At 44.8% G+C, this 13,625-nt stretch overlaps 1 protein-coding gene across 5 annotated transcripts in view; it reads right to left on the bottom strand.

The window, feature by feature from the left end:
- The window catches only part of USP22 (ubiquitin specific peptidase 22), a 62,046-nt gene extending 52,657 nt beyond the window's left edge, over positions 1 to 9,389 (bottom strand). For 4 of the 5 annotated variants that reach the window (XM_035716928.2, XM_035716931.2, XM_035716930.2 and 1 more), the window contains exon 1: positions 8,999 to 9,389. In XM_035716928.2, coding sequence (XP_035572821.1) covers positions 8,999 to 9,169 — 171 coding nt within the window. In that variant the 5' untranslated portion in view covers positions 9,170 to 9,389. The remainder of the gene's footprint in view (positions 1 to 8,998) is intronic. The other variant, XM_025428103.3, reaches the window with a different exon arrangement.
- Positions 9,390 to 13,625: the final 4,236 nt, after the last annotated feature.

Below are 13,625 nucleotides of genomic sequence, written 5' to 3' on the forward strand. Positions count from 1 at the left end.
AATTTAAACTCTACACCACCTGGGGATCCCTGGTTGGCTCAGGGGTTTAGCGCCTGCCTTCGGCCCAGGGTGTGATCCTGGATGGAGTCCCGCATTGGGCTTCTGGCATGGAGCCTGCTTCTCTGCCTCTCTCTCTGTCTCTCTCTCGAATAAATAAAGTCTTTAAAAAATAAAGAAATTCTACACCACCTTCCAACTGTCAACTATAAGTGTGTATAGGGAGTGATCAGATTACCTTAAACCTTCATTTTAACCTGCACTTCCCACTTTATTCCCCAAAATCTTTTACCAGAGCTGCTAAAAAGTAATAATAAAAGCTACTGAAGGTCACTTCAGACCCTGAAAATGGAGTTTCTGTACTTTCTACTTAATCTTGTGAACTTTTTCTTTTTTTGGAGAGAAAGAGAGAGAGAGAGAGAGAGAGAGAGAGAGACGAGCAGGCAAAGGGAAAAGGGAGAAGCAGACTCTGCTGAGCAGGGAGCCTGATGTGGGGCTGGATCCCAGGACCCCAAGATCATGACCTGGGCTGAAGGCAGAAGCTTAACCAACTGAGCCACCCATTCACCCAATCTTCTGAACTTTCACAGTACAAAGGGCAAACCACAATACATGCAAATCTGTAAATAACTGGTTAGGCAGTCAGAGGATGCCAGAACGCAGCTCAAGCCATGATAAAAGAATCTGACTGTTTTACAAATAAATGTATGAGATAACTCTCATTTACGTAAAGGGCATGGGACAACCTGCCTACATAACTTGGAAATGAGTGGAGGATATAAAACTAAAGGCAAAAGGAGCCATACCTAAGCCAGGTGATAACACTGCTTCCCAAGGCAGGGCAGGTTAAAAATTCTGAAACAGCTGTTAGGAAAATTTTTCTTCTACCCTTCAAGATTCTTCCAGCTGGTCTAAGAATTACAAAGTTTAAATATGCTCACACGGGCAGCCCGGGTGGCTCAGCAGTTTAGCGCCTCCTTCAGCCCAGGGCCTGATCCTGGAGACCCGGGATCGAGTCCCGTGTCGGGGTCCCTGCGTGGAGCCTGCTTCTCCCTCTGCCTGTGTCTCTGCCTCTCTTTCCTCTCTGTGTATTCTCATGAATAAATAAATAAAATCTTTAAAAAAATAAAATAAATATGCTCATACGGAGACCAATACTGACATCAAGGCCCAAAGAAATTAACGCTGGCAGTTTTTGTACTCTTTGGACAAAGAGACAATAAATTTGAGAGGAATCAACAGGACAAAAACTTATGTTCAGGAGCTTCAATTAATAAGGAATTCTACACAGATTTTGTGCTAAATGATAAATTGGTAAAAAGTAACAAAGGTTATATAGTTTTCTAGGTTCTAAATTCCCTGTGATAAGAATGTCTCTTTACTTCCTGGCACATTTGACATGGGAGATTTATTTCTTGCTTTCTGGACACAAAGGAGGATCAGAGTGTTCTTGCATGGGCCCTTTTTTTTTTTTTTAAGGAACTTTAAAGATTTCATTCATCCATTTGACAGAGAGAGAGAGAAAAAAAAAAAAAAACACATGCACACAAGAGCGCACAAGCAGGGGGAGCAGCAGGCAAATGGAGAGGGAGAAGCAGGCGGGCTCCCTGATGAGCAAGGACCCCGACACACAGGGTTTGATCCCAGGCCCCTGGAATCATGACCTGAGCTGAAGGCAGATGCTTAACCAACTGAGCCACGCAGAGGTCCCTTTAAGAACTTTTACGTCAGAATAAACAATATGCCAAAGTGTCACATTTTTGAAGGCTGGGGGGGCTACCCTTGGGCCCTATACAACTATACAAGTGAACTGAAAATAAACAGGCAAGTACATGGATGGGGGATAAGTTGAACTCTGCTGGGCAGAGAAGTTACATATAAGCAAGAGGGGAAGGCTAGAATGATACATGTAGTATTGGATTAGAGTTGGAGACAGCACTATGAACTCAGGTATACTTTAATAGGGGTGGAGATGCATAACCAGAGACTTGTGTGTACAAGCATTAGTATACCCACGTTTGTTCTTAACTCTCCCAAGAGCTTAGAAGCCACAACACTGGTATCAACAAGCACAGCCATTGCTCAAGCCATATTTTCTTTTCTTTCTTTTTTTTTTTTGTTTTTTTTTAATTTATTTATGATAGTCACACAGAGAGAGAGAGAGAGAGAGAGAGAGAGAGAGGGGCAGAGACATAGGCAGAGGGAGAAGCAGGCTCCATGCACCGGGAGCCCGATATGGGATTCAATCCCGGGTCTCCAGGATCGCGCCCTGGGCCAAAGGCAGGCGCTAAACCACTGCGCCACCCAGGGATCCCTCTTTTCTTTTCTTTTCTTTTTTTTTTTTTTTTTTTTTTTTTTTAATTTTTTTTAATTTTATTTATTTATGATAGTCACATAGAGAGAGAGAGAGAGAGGCAGAGACACAGGCAGAGGGAGAAGCAGGCTCCATGCACCGGGAGCCTGACGTGGGATTCGATCCAGGGTCTCCAGGATCGCGCCCTGGGCCAAAGGCAGGCGCCAAACCGCTGCGCCACCCAGGGATCCCTCTTTTCTTTTTTTTTTAAGATTTTATTTATTTATTCGTGATAGACACAGAGAGAGAGGCAGAGACACAGGCAGAGGAAGAGGGAGAAGCAGGCTCCACGCAGGAAGCCCAATGTGGGACTCGATCCCGGGACTCCAGGATCACGCCCTGGGCCGAAGGCAGCGCTAAGCCACTGAGCCACCCAGGGATCCCCTTGAACCATATTTTCTAATTCCATTCTCCAGTGAAAGGAACCATGGCCCCTCAGTGAAATGGCAGATTCTAAGACCAGGGCAGAAAATATAAAATATAGGGGCATTCTATAAAATGCTTGAGCACTATGCCTTAAAACTGGTAAGGTCATCAAAATCAAGGAGAATCTGAGAAAATGTCACAATCCAGAGAAGCCTACGAAGACATAACAACTAAATGTAATGTGGAATCCTGGATGGGCTTCTGAAAAAGAAAATGGGCAACCCCGGGTGGCTCTGTGGTTTAGCGCCGCCTTCAGCCCAGGGCCTGATCCTGGAGACCAGGGATCAAGTCCCACGCCGGGCTCCCCGCATGGAGCTTGCTTCTCCCTCTGCCTGTGTCTCTGCTTCTGTGTGTCTCTCATGAATAAATAAAAATCGTTTTTTAAAAAAAGGAAATTAGGGAAAAAACTAATGATCTCTATGACTTCTAGTTCATAACAACGTATCAAGCTTGGTCATTAGTTGTGACAAAAGGTACCACAGTAACAATAAGAGGATAATAATCAGGGGTGGGGGGGGCTGAATAAAATGGGTACATTGTGTAAAGATGAACTGTATCAATGCTGACATCCTGGTTGTTAATACTGTTACAGTTTGCAAGATGTTACCATTCCGGTAACTGGGTAAAGAATACAGGGAGTTCCATGTATTTTTTTTTTTACAATAGCACATCAATCTACAATTATCTCAAAAGAAAAATTTTTTTCCATTTTGGATCTTTTACTTGGAATGACCTGTCCCCTGCTTAGTTGATTGTATGTTTTGTTGTAAGGATTTGAAAGATTCAAAGCATCGATAAATAAGGCAAAAGTTAATTTCTCAAGACAATAAATTTTGAAAAGAAAAAAAATGTACTTTAAAAAAACAAACAGGGATCCCTGGGTGGCACAGCGGTTTGGCGCCTGCCTTTGGCCCAGGGCGCGATCCTGGAGATCCGGGATCGAATCCCATGTCGGGCTCCCTGCATGGAGCCTGCTTCTCCCTCTGCCTGTGTCTCTGCCTCTCTGTCTCTCTCTGTGTGACTATCATGAATAAATAAATAAAATCTTTAAAAACAAACAAACAAACAAACAAAAACATCCAAAAAATGACAACTTTAAAAAACAAAACCCAGAGTGGGCTCAGCAGCATTTTCAACGTCATGCTTAAGCGCCAGGCTGAGTCAATGAGGACTAACCGGTCTCAGTGGTGAAGCCAGCAACACATGGATATTTCATGGCTCTCAGTTTATGATCTGCCAATGTGTCCTGTCACTCTAGGTATTTTGTCTAAGTAACAGCATAACTGTTTTTCCCCAACGATGATTTCTGCTAAAAAGTTCAAAATATAAGAGATTCATTCAGATCTCAAGGGAGGCTCTCAGACTCCAGAACTAAAGCAGTACATATAAAGAGATGACCAGCACAGTGCAGTCCTAGACCAGTACATCTTTTTCTAAAACACATGGCAAAGGACCACTGACTCAAGAGAAATAAGACCATATTCCTCCTGCAATGATTTCCCTTTCCACACAATAGCCAAACACCTGAGCCACATTTACACAGCCCTGACTGTTAGAGCTACTCTCATCTTAGGCAAGTGCCCACAGGCTAACAATCTGTATTTCTCACTTTGTAAAGACTCAAAATCAAAGGGCATTACCCTATGAAATTATACTATCTTCAACTTTAATCTTTCATGTTTAGTTTTGTACTTGTCTCCTTTTGGCTACCTCCCTTCCTACGATTGTCCATAAATAAAAAAGTGCGCTTTTTAAAGGTGTCTCAAGTTTGATGTCAAGTAGACAAATCACATTTCACTCCCTCAACTAACAAAAATATACATAAAAATTACTTGCCTAAGATTATTACTTTAAACTGATTACCAGGGATCCCTGGGTGGCGCAGCGGTTGGGCGCCTGCCTTTGGCCCAGGGCGCCATCCTGGAGACCCGGGATCGAATCCCACATCGGGCTCCCGGTGCATGGAGCCTGCTTCTCCCTCTGCCTGTGTCTCTGCCTCTCTCTCTTTCTCTCTCTGTGACTATCATAAATAAATAAAAATTTTAAAATAAATAAATAAATAAATAAATAAATAAATAAATAAACTGATTACCAAAAAATAAAAAATAAAAAAATAAAATAAAATAAAATAAAAATAAACTGATTACCAGGCTTATACGAATTCTTAGCAAATCCTCCAAACTGAAAGCTTGAAAAAAAGGAAAATACACAATGCTGTTTCTATCCAACGGAATATTAACTGCACAGTTCAACAGATCTATACACATGGGCAACAGGTGAAAAATGGAAAACAAGACACACAGCATGTATGTTTACATAAATAAAATCATGTAACTTTGTTTTATTCATATATATACTCAAAAAACTTTTTGAAGATTTTATTTGACAGACAGCCTGTGCGCACATAAGCAGGTGGAGCAGCAGGCCGAAGGAGAGGGAGAAGCAGGCTTCCTATTGAGGCTCAATTCCCAGGACTCTGGAATCATGACCTGAACCAAAGACAGACAGTTAACTGACTGAGCCACTCAGGTGCCCATATATAATTTTTTAAAAATCTGAAGGACCCAGGCAATAAACATATCTTGACAGTAATTGTGTATAGCCAGAAAAGACTCACCTTATATATTCTATAAGCCTATAAGGTATTTTAATTTTTACACATTAAGAACATGTTCATAATGTCACTTTGCAATTGTTTTAATACACAGATCATGCATTTTAATCTTCCTCAGTAAAACTGACCAACAATTAAGCATCTAGAATTATTTTATGCAATGGTTTATGTAAGTTCTGGCTCTAACTACCCTAAGTGTAGGAATTATCATTGGGCATCTACAAATACTTTAAATTTTAAGGCAGATATTTATTATCTCGCTGTGTGACACCTATTTAATGGCCTTTGGACAATTATCATTTCAATTCGTCAAGACAGAAACCCAGAATTCGAATTTGACTCTAGACTGGAGAATGAGAGGTCTAAAAAAAAATAGGGAATCATTCTACTTTCTTCCAAAGGATACCCATTCCACATTTAAATAGTGGTGTGAAGACCACAAATGTAGAAAACAACAAAATGTTAAAAGTACAATTACTGGATCTTCGAGCCCTCTGGCCTCTTATCTATTATTTCCCAGGTAAATTTCCTTCTCTCTAGCCCCTTTCTCAAACAAAATAAGAATTTCAACCCAAAGGCTTGCTTTAGGCCCCAAATTCTGTGCCTCAGGTAGAAACCTTCGAAAGCAGTTTCCTGCCCTCCAGATTAGTGACCAAACTAAACCAGAACTATAACAATCCAAAATTACAGTATGTTTGACACCTCTTCTTCACTTGTGGCCAAGTATATTTGGTAAAAGTTACTACAGCTACAAAGAGGGCTGTATCTTGAGGACAAGCTGCTGCAAAATTTTAGAGTCACAAAGAATTTTTTTAAAAAGAGGAGTGAATATTTTAAAAAATATCACTGAAGGGACGTCTGGGTGGCTCAGCAGTTTGGCACCTGCCTTCAGCACAGGGCATGATCCTGGAGTCCTGGGATCAAGTCCCACGTTGGAATCCCTATGTGGAGCCTGCTTCTCCCTCTGCCTGTCTCTCTGCCTCTCTCTCCCTCTCTGTGTGTGTCTCTCATGAGTAAATAAATAAAATCTGAAAAAAAAAATCACCAAAATATCACCTTCCAAGGATCTATATATTCAAAATACAGTGTAGACTATGTTATGTCATAATAACCAGTAGCACTGTAAATTCTCAATGTTTTTACTGCCAGTTTCTTTTTCACACCCTAAAATGGTAAGATATTTGCTCTATTCAACACATGCCGCTGTGGTAGCACTCAGTCCTAAATCATAGGAACACTTTTACATTCAGTAGTACACAAGATTTACTGCAATTCAAGCCTAAATTGGACAGAAAGTCATGTTCTTCTCACTCTGTGCCTACCAAAAGAAGAATCAAAAGTGGATACAAAATCATAACCCTTTTCTACTTAGACAAAGTTCTAACTCCTGTTTATCCAGGGCTTTGTTTCTATGGTTACATTGTAGCTGAAACTTCAGCCTCAAAAGGCACCTTTATTTACAAAGATTATAACTTGAGTTGAAATATTTTTGTAGGAAATTTCATATTGTTAAAATCAAAAATATACTAAGCCTACAGAGCTGAGAAATCTACAAACTGCCAAACACGTATTGTTCATTGTTAACCATCAAGTTAAACTATTTATCCAACCAACTGTTCATTAGCTAGGCCACTAGAGAGTGCTAGATACACCATTACACAGGACCCAAGTGATTCAAAAAGGACTATCCCCGAAAATCTGGAGCATAAAAGATGAAGAACTTGCTGGTATACTGCCAAGAGGTACTGCAACACTGACAGGTCTGAATTTTAGAGGTAAGCATTTGTCACCACATCTTGTCTGTCAATAGCTCAAGTTCCCACAAGTGAATATAGAGATGTGTGCTTCAACAGCTTCCAAACTAAGCAACTGACATTAAAGGATTAATCCAAGACATACATAGCAAAAGGAAAAGTGACTGCTTCCTTTAGGAGACAAAGGTGCTCGCTTCAGCAGCACATATACTAAAATAGGAAAGGAGACAAAGTTAATGATGGGTTAAACTTGGCTCCTTAAGCACTGTTAAACATTTACAGGGGAAGGGGAGGCAGTGAGAAAAAAAGGCATGGGATTTCTTACTTAACCCAACGTGGAGAGGAATCTTACACCATATAAATCTCAACCAATAAACTAACAATATGGAGTAGTAACAAGATTATCACCTGAAGAGCATCGGTTTCAACCAGGCTATTTTTTTAGGAGCACACAATTCCATTAGCAAGAATCTCACTCTGATCCTAATAGAGCACCTCCAATGTTTAGTTCATTCTAAGAGGTAATGCTTCCCAACACCATTACTGATACAAAGAAAACTGATGCTTAACATTCCCTACAATCTCAGTGGATGTCAGCTTTTCAAAAAAAGGGTTACTCAAGGTGGAAAGAGACTAACACCCCTCCCAACCTCACTAAACTGCAAAATCGCGTTACCCTGTAATAAGACTTATTCAGATAAGAATATGGTTATCTTGATTTCCACATCACTAATAAGCCTAATGGGATGTATAGCTGAAAAATATAACACTAAATGTAATTTCCTCAACGTCTCACGAAGGTGATCAGTTTCTTTCTGAAGCCTCTTAACGCAGAAGCCCCGCCACTGTCCCACCTTCCCAGCAAACCCATCTTTTAAATCCACTCCTCCGGAGCTACCAGCGACCCTCCCTCACACTCCGCGCTGACAGCGAAACGGCTTTCCAGGTAGAGGTGCAAGCAGTGGCCTGAGTCGCTCCACTTCCAACCGCTCACCCCTCCACCCACGTCCGAGTCTGAAATGAGGCCAGGGCGACGCCATCTCCCCGCCTTGGTTCCCGCGGACCCCGGAGCCGGCGCGGGGTTCGGCCCGCGCACCACTCGACCCCCGATCCCGACACACGGTTCCGGTTCCTCGACCCAGGTAAGCCTCAATGCACACTCTGGAGGAACGGGCGCTCAGCATGGTGGCAAGGGGCTGACCCCACGGCGGACCACCCAAGAGGCCCCGGGGTCTTCGTCCCTTTTCAACGTTCTGTCCTACGTTTTCTCAGGACCCCCATCCCCGCCCCGGAGGGTTCCTGGGGGAGGCCAAGCGCTGGAACGCCGGACACCTTGGTCCGCGGTCAGCAGGCTTCCACCGCCGCCGGGGAAGAGAAAACCGCCCCCTTCCCAGAGCAGCACCAGCCCACCCCCGGAACTGGGCACGCCCCAAACCCCGCCCCCGCGGCGGAGGGGGGCCCGGAGGAAGATGGGGGAGGGGAAGAGAGGGCGCGGGAGGACCGCGGAGGAGGGGGGAGGGGGGAGGGGGAGGGGGAGGGGGGAGGGGGAGGGAGGGGGGGAGGGGGAGGGAGGGGGGGGAGGGGGAACGGAGGGAAAGAGGGGAGGCGGAAGGGAGAGATGGAGAGAAGAGGAAGGGGGGGGAGAAGGAGGGACGGAGGAGGCAGGGAGCAGGGAATGAGAAAGCAGAAGCGCCCTCTCGCCCCCAACCCGGCCCGCGAGCGCAGCCGGGGAGGGGTCCGCAGGCGACTAACCAGCCCTCCTCCCTCCCCCCTTGCTAGGCAGCGCTGCAAACGAGGGGTCTCGCGCGGCTGCCAGCGCCGCCCGCAGCGGCCCGGGGACGCAGGGGGCCGCACCTTGCGCTTGCGGGCCTCCGCCGTGCCGCTCCACACGAAGCACTGGTAGATGGCCCGCAGGTTCTGCTTCCAGTTGTCCACCTTGAAGCTGCTCAGGTGCGAGCAGCCCGGCGGCGTCACCACCAGCTCCGCGTCCATGGCCTCGCTCTCCGGCTCGGGCCGGGAGACCATGGGGGGCAAGGCCCGGCCGCGCGCGGGGGGCGGCGAGGGGGACGAGGACGACGCCAGCGCGGCGCGGAGGGCTGCTCGGTGGCGCGCCCCGGCCTGGGGGGGAACGGGCGCCGGGAACAAAGCGCGGACGGCCGCGGGGCCGGCGGACAAAGCCCGGGCTGCGCGGACGCCGAGCGGGAGGCGGCGGCCAGCCAGGCGCCGCCCGCGCTGCGCTCGCCCGGTTCGCGGAGCTCGGCGCGGGGCGGGGCGCCGAAGCCGCAGGCGGAGGTTACGTCATCCCCCGCCGGCCGCGGGCGCCGCACTGCGCAGGCTCGGGCCGCTCCCGGGCCCGCCCCCGCCCCCGCCCCCGCGCCCGCCCCCGCGCCCGCAGGCTCCGCGGCAGACTGCGCCCGGGCGCTCGGCGGCGGCGAGGAGCCGACCCGGGCCCGCCCTCGCGCCTACGCCCGCTGTCGCGGGTCTGCCCGCGGCGGTGGTCGCCAGCTGTCGGTACAGGCCGCCGGGGTCAGAGCAGCCGCCCGGGAAGCTGGCCACCACCCCTGCCGCGTCTCCCTCCAGGAACTGCGGAGGTGGGGGCCGGCCGGGGTTGGGTGGCGCGGGGTGTCCGTCTGGGTACGAGCCGAGCTCTGCCGCAAAGAGGCGGAGCAATGGGCCGGGTCTTGCAAGTCGGTGCAGTCTCCCTCGGCCTCCCCATCTGTGCCGAGCCCCGGCGTGGGCCTAGCCACCCCAGGCGGTGCTTCCCTGGATCGCTGTCAGTCTGGGTGGCAACCGGAGGCCCTCATCTGCAGGCCTCTCCCATCTTTGTGGCCTGTCTGGTAGTTGCTGGGCATTGAAATGATTAAGACCATGTCCTACTTTGAGAATCCCAGGATGGGTGCCCTATGACTTCACTCATGCAGAATTGAAACAACAAAGCAAACAAGACCCCAGACTCAAAAAAACAAAACAAAACAAAGAACAAACTGGTGGCTGCCTAAGGGAAGGTGGGTGGGTGCATGGGTGAAATAAAGGGGATTAAGAATACACTTAAAATAATGAGCACTGAGAAATCTATAGAATTGTTGAAAAATTATATTGTACATGGGAAACTAACATTTTATGTTAATTTTACTTCAATAAGAAAAAAACCCCAGAGTGGAATGTAAATCGATGTAGCCACTGTGGAAAAACAGTATGGAGGTTCCTCAAGCATTAAAAATAGAAACAGTGCATAAGCCAGTAATTCTACTACTGGGTATTTACCCCAAGAAAATAACACAAACTCAAGGGTATATGTCCCCCTCTGCTTATTGTAGCATTATTTATAATAGACAAGATATGGAAGCAACCTAAGTGTCAATCAATACATGAATGGCTAAAGATGCGATATATATATATATATATATATATATATAATAGAATATTACACCAGTTAGAAAGAATAAGAGCTTGGCATTTGCGATAGCATGCGTGGACCTACAAGGTATTATGCTAGGTGAAGTAAATCAGACAGAGAAAGACAAATACCATATGATTTCATTTATATGTGGAATCTAAAAAAAAAAAAAAAAAAACGAACCAGCAATAAATGCGGAAACAGACCCATAAATACTGAAAACAATCTGGTGGTCGCCAGAGAGGAGTGGAAGATGGAGGGGTTGCACAAAAGGGGGTAAAGGGGAGTGGGAGGTACAGGCTTCCAGTTAAAAAATGAATAAGTCATGGGGATGAAAGGTACAAGGATCCCTGGGTGGCGCAGCGGTTTGGCGCCTGCCTTTGGCCCAGGGCGCGATCCTGGAGACCCGGGATCGAATCCCACGTCGGGCTCCCGGTGCATGGAGCCTGCTTCTCCCTCTGCCTGTGTCTCTGCCTCTCTCTCTCTCTGTGTGTGTGTGACTATCATAAATAAATAAAAAGTTTTTTAAAAAAAAGAAAGAAAGGTACAGCATGGAATAGTTAATGGTATTGTAATAGGGTTGTATAGTGACAGATGGTAGCTAGACTTGTGGCGAGCATAGCATAGTGCATGGAATTGTGGAAGCACTTACTATGCTGTATACCTGAAACTAATGTAACATTGTGTGTCAACTAAACTTAAATTAAAAAAAGAAAGAATCCTACAATGTAATGAGATAAATAGCAATATTAGCAGGCAATCACATTAATATGAAATTGCAGAGATAAAGGAAAGTCCAGGTAACATGAAAACACTCCAAGACTCCTTTTACCCTCACCCTGCTGCGCAGTCACAGTGGAAGGGATCCAGAAATAAGTGCCATGGTGAGAGATTTGCCTTAAGCCGTATTTCCCACCGTCCATGAGACTAACATGATCTAAAATGGGTACCTGGGTTTTGATTGTTTGTTTTCAAATTTAAAGAAATTTAAAACACCCAGGGAATTTTGCTTCTATGATGATCAAGTAATATCCTACACTAATCCTCCCTCAGATAAGAACTATGATCTTTGGACAGAATACAAAAACAAACACCTGAAAGCATTGGAGAGTAAACCAAAAGAGCAGATTCTGGAGGGAGCAGACACATGGAAGACAGAACTTGCCCAAAGAAAAGAACGTGTTTGTTTTGGTTTGGTTTTTGTTTGGTTTGGTTTTTTATGGCTTATAGACTGAGGAGAGGCTACTTGGAGGAACCCAGACAGGGAGGCTGAAACTCTGACAAAAGACCCCCCTCTTTCTGGACTGAGGAAGCAAGAGAAGAGTACAGAACAAAAAACCGCTGAAAAGTGAAAAGAGAGAAGGTTAACCTCAGAGTCTACGTATAAACTATGTCTACAAAAAACAACAACAACAAAAAAAAAAAACACAAAACTATGCCTACATATCTAGACATCTGGTTGAGTGAGTCAAAGCCAAGCAGTCCAAGTAGAACAAAAAGAAGTGAGCAGAGATTCAAGCTGCTGCCCAAGAAATACTTAAATTCTAAGTTAGTGCCTTCTAAAGCAAAAATATCAACTCTCTTTGGAGGTATATGACAAAATCCATACTCAAAACAATATAATATTTATGACATTCAGGATACAATTCAAAATTATTTGACATATGAAGAAAAATATAAAAATATGAATCATTTTCAAGAGATAAGACAGTCAGACGTGAGCAACCCTAAGAAGTATGAGATGTTAAACTTAGCATCTGAGGACCTCAAAGTGAATATGGTAACTGTGCTTGGGAAAGGAGAGGACAATTTCCTGGAAATGAATGAAAAGATAGGAAATTGCAGCTGTGAAATATGAACTAAATGTAAGAATCAAATGGAAGAACTGGAACTGACGTGTACAGTATCTCCAATAAAAAGATCACCAAGAGGGCTTAAGAGCAGAATAGAAATGACACAGGGTGGTAAGTAAACTTGAAAATAGGTCAATTGAAATTACCCAATCAGAACAAAGAAAAAAATATTGGAAAACCTGCACAGAGCCTCAGAGACCTGTGAGACAATATCAAAAGGCCTGTGATCTTTTGTGCGTGTGATTCAAATCTTAGAAGAAGTGGGAGAATATGAGAGTGAAAATATATATGAAGGAATAATGGAAGAAATTTTCCCTAGTTTGGTGAAGGATATAAATGTACAGATTCAAAACTGCCATTGAATCCCAAGTAAAATAAATGTGCGGAAAACATGCTGAGGCACAACACAGTTCACTAAAAACAAATAATAAAGAGCAAATCTTGATAGCAGCTAGAGAAAAGACATTATATACAGGAAAACAATGATGTATTTTTTAAATCAGAAAGCTTGGAAGCCAGAAGAGAGTGGAATAACTTTGAAAGTACAGAGACACTTACTATTGAAAATGTCAGGATTTCTTTTTTTAATTTTTTTAATGCTTTTTTTTTAATTTTTTATTTATTTATGATAGTCACACACAGAGAGAGAGAGAGGCAAAGACATAGGCAGAGGGAGAAGCAGGCTCCATGCAGGGAGCCCGACGTGGGATTCGATCCCGGGTCTCCAGGATCGTGCCCTGGGCCAAAGGCAGGAGCCAAACCGCTGCACCACCCAGGGATCCCTTTTTAATTTTTTTAAAAACGATTTATTTATTTATTTTAGAGAGCGAGCCTGTGAATGGAGGGAGGGACAAAGGGAGAGACTGTTAAATCGACTTCCTGCTGAGTGTAGAGCCCAACTCCAGGCTGGATCCCATGACCCATGAGATCACAACCTCAGCTGAAACCAAGAGTCGGATACTTAACTGACTGAGCCACCCAAGTCCCTCAGGATTTCTTTTTTAATGGCTGACTAATATCCCATTGTATCTATGTAGATACGTCACATTTTCTCTATCGTGTTCAATATGGGATATTGGTCAGCCATTAAAATGGAAATTCTTCCATTTACAATAGCATGGATGGACCCTGAGGGCATTATAATAAGTGAAATAAATCAGAAAAGACAAATACCATATGATCTCACTTGTATGTAGAATAAAAAAAAAAAAAAAACAGAAAACAAAACAAA

The sequence above is a fragment of the Canis lupus genome, chromosome 5, assembly GCF_003254725.2.
Source record: "Canis lupus dingo isolate Sandy chromosome 5, ASM325472v2, whole genome shotgun sequence".
Classification (NCBI taxonomy): domain Eukaryota; kingdom Metazoa; phylum Chordata; class Mammalia; order Carnivora; family Canidae; genus Canis; species Canis lupus.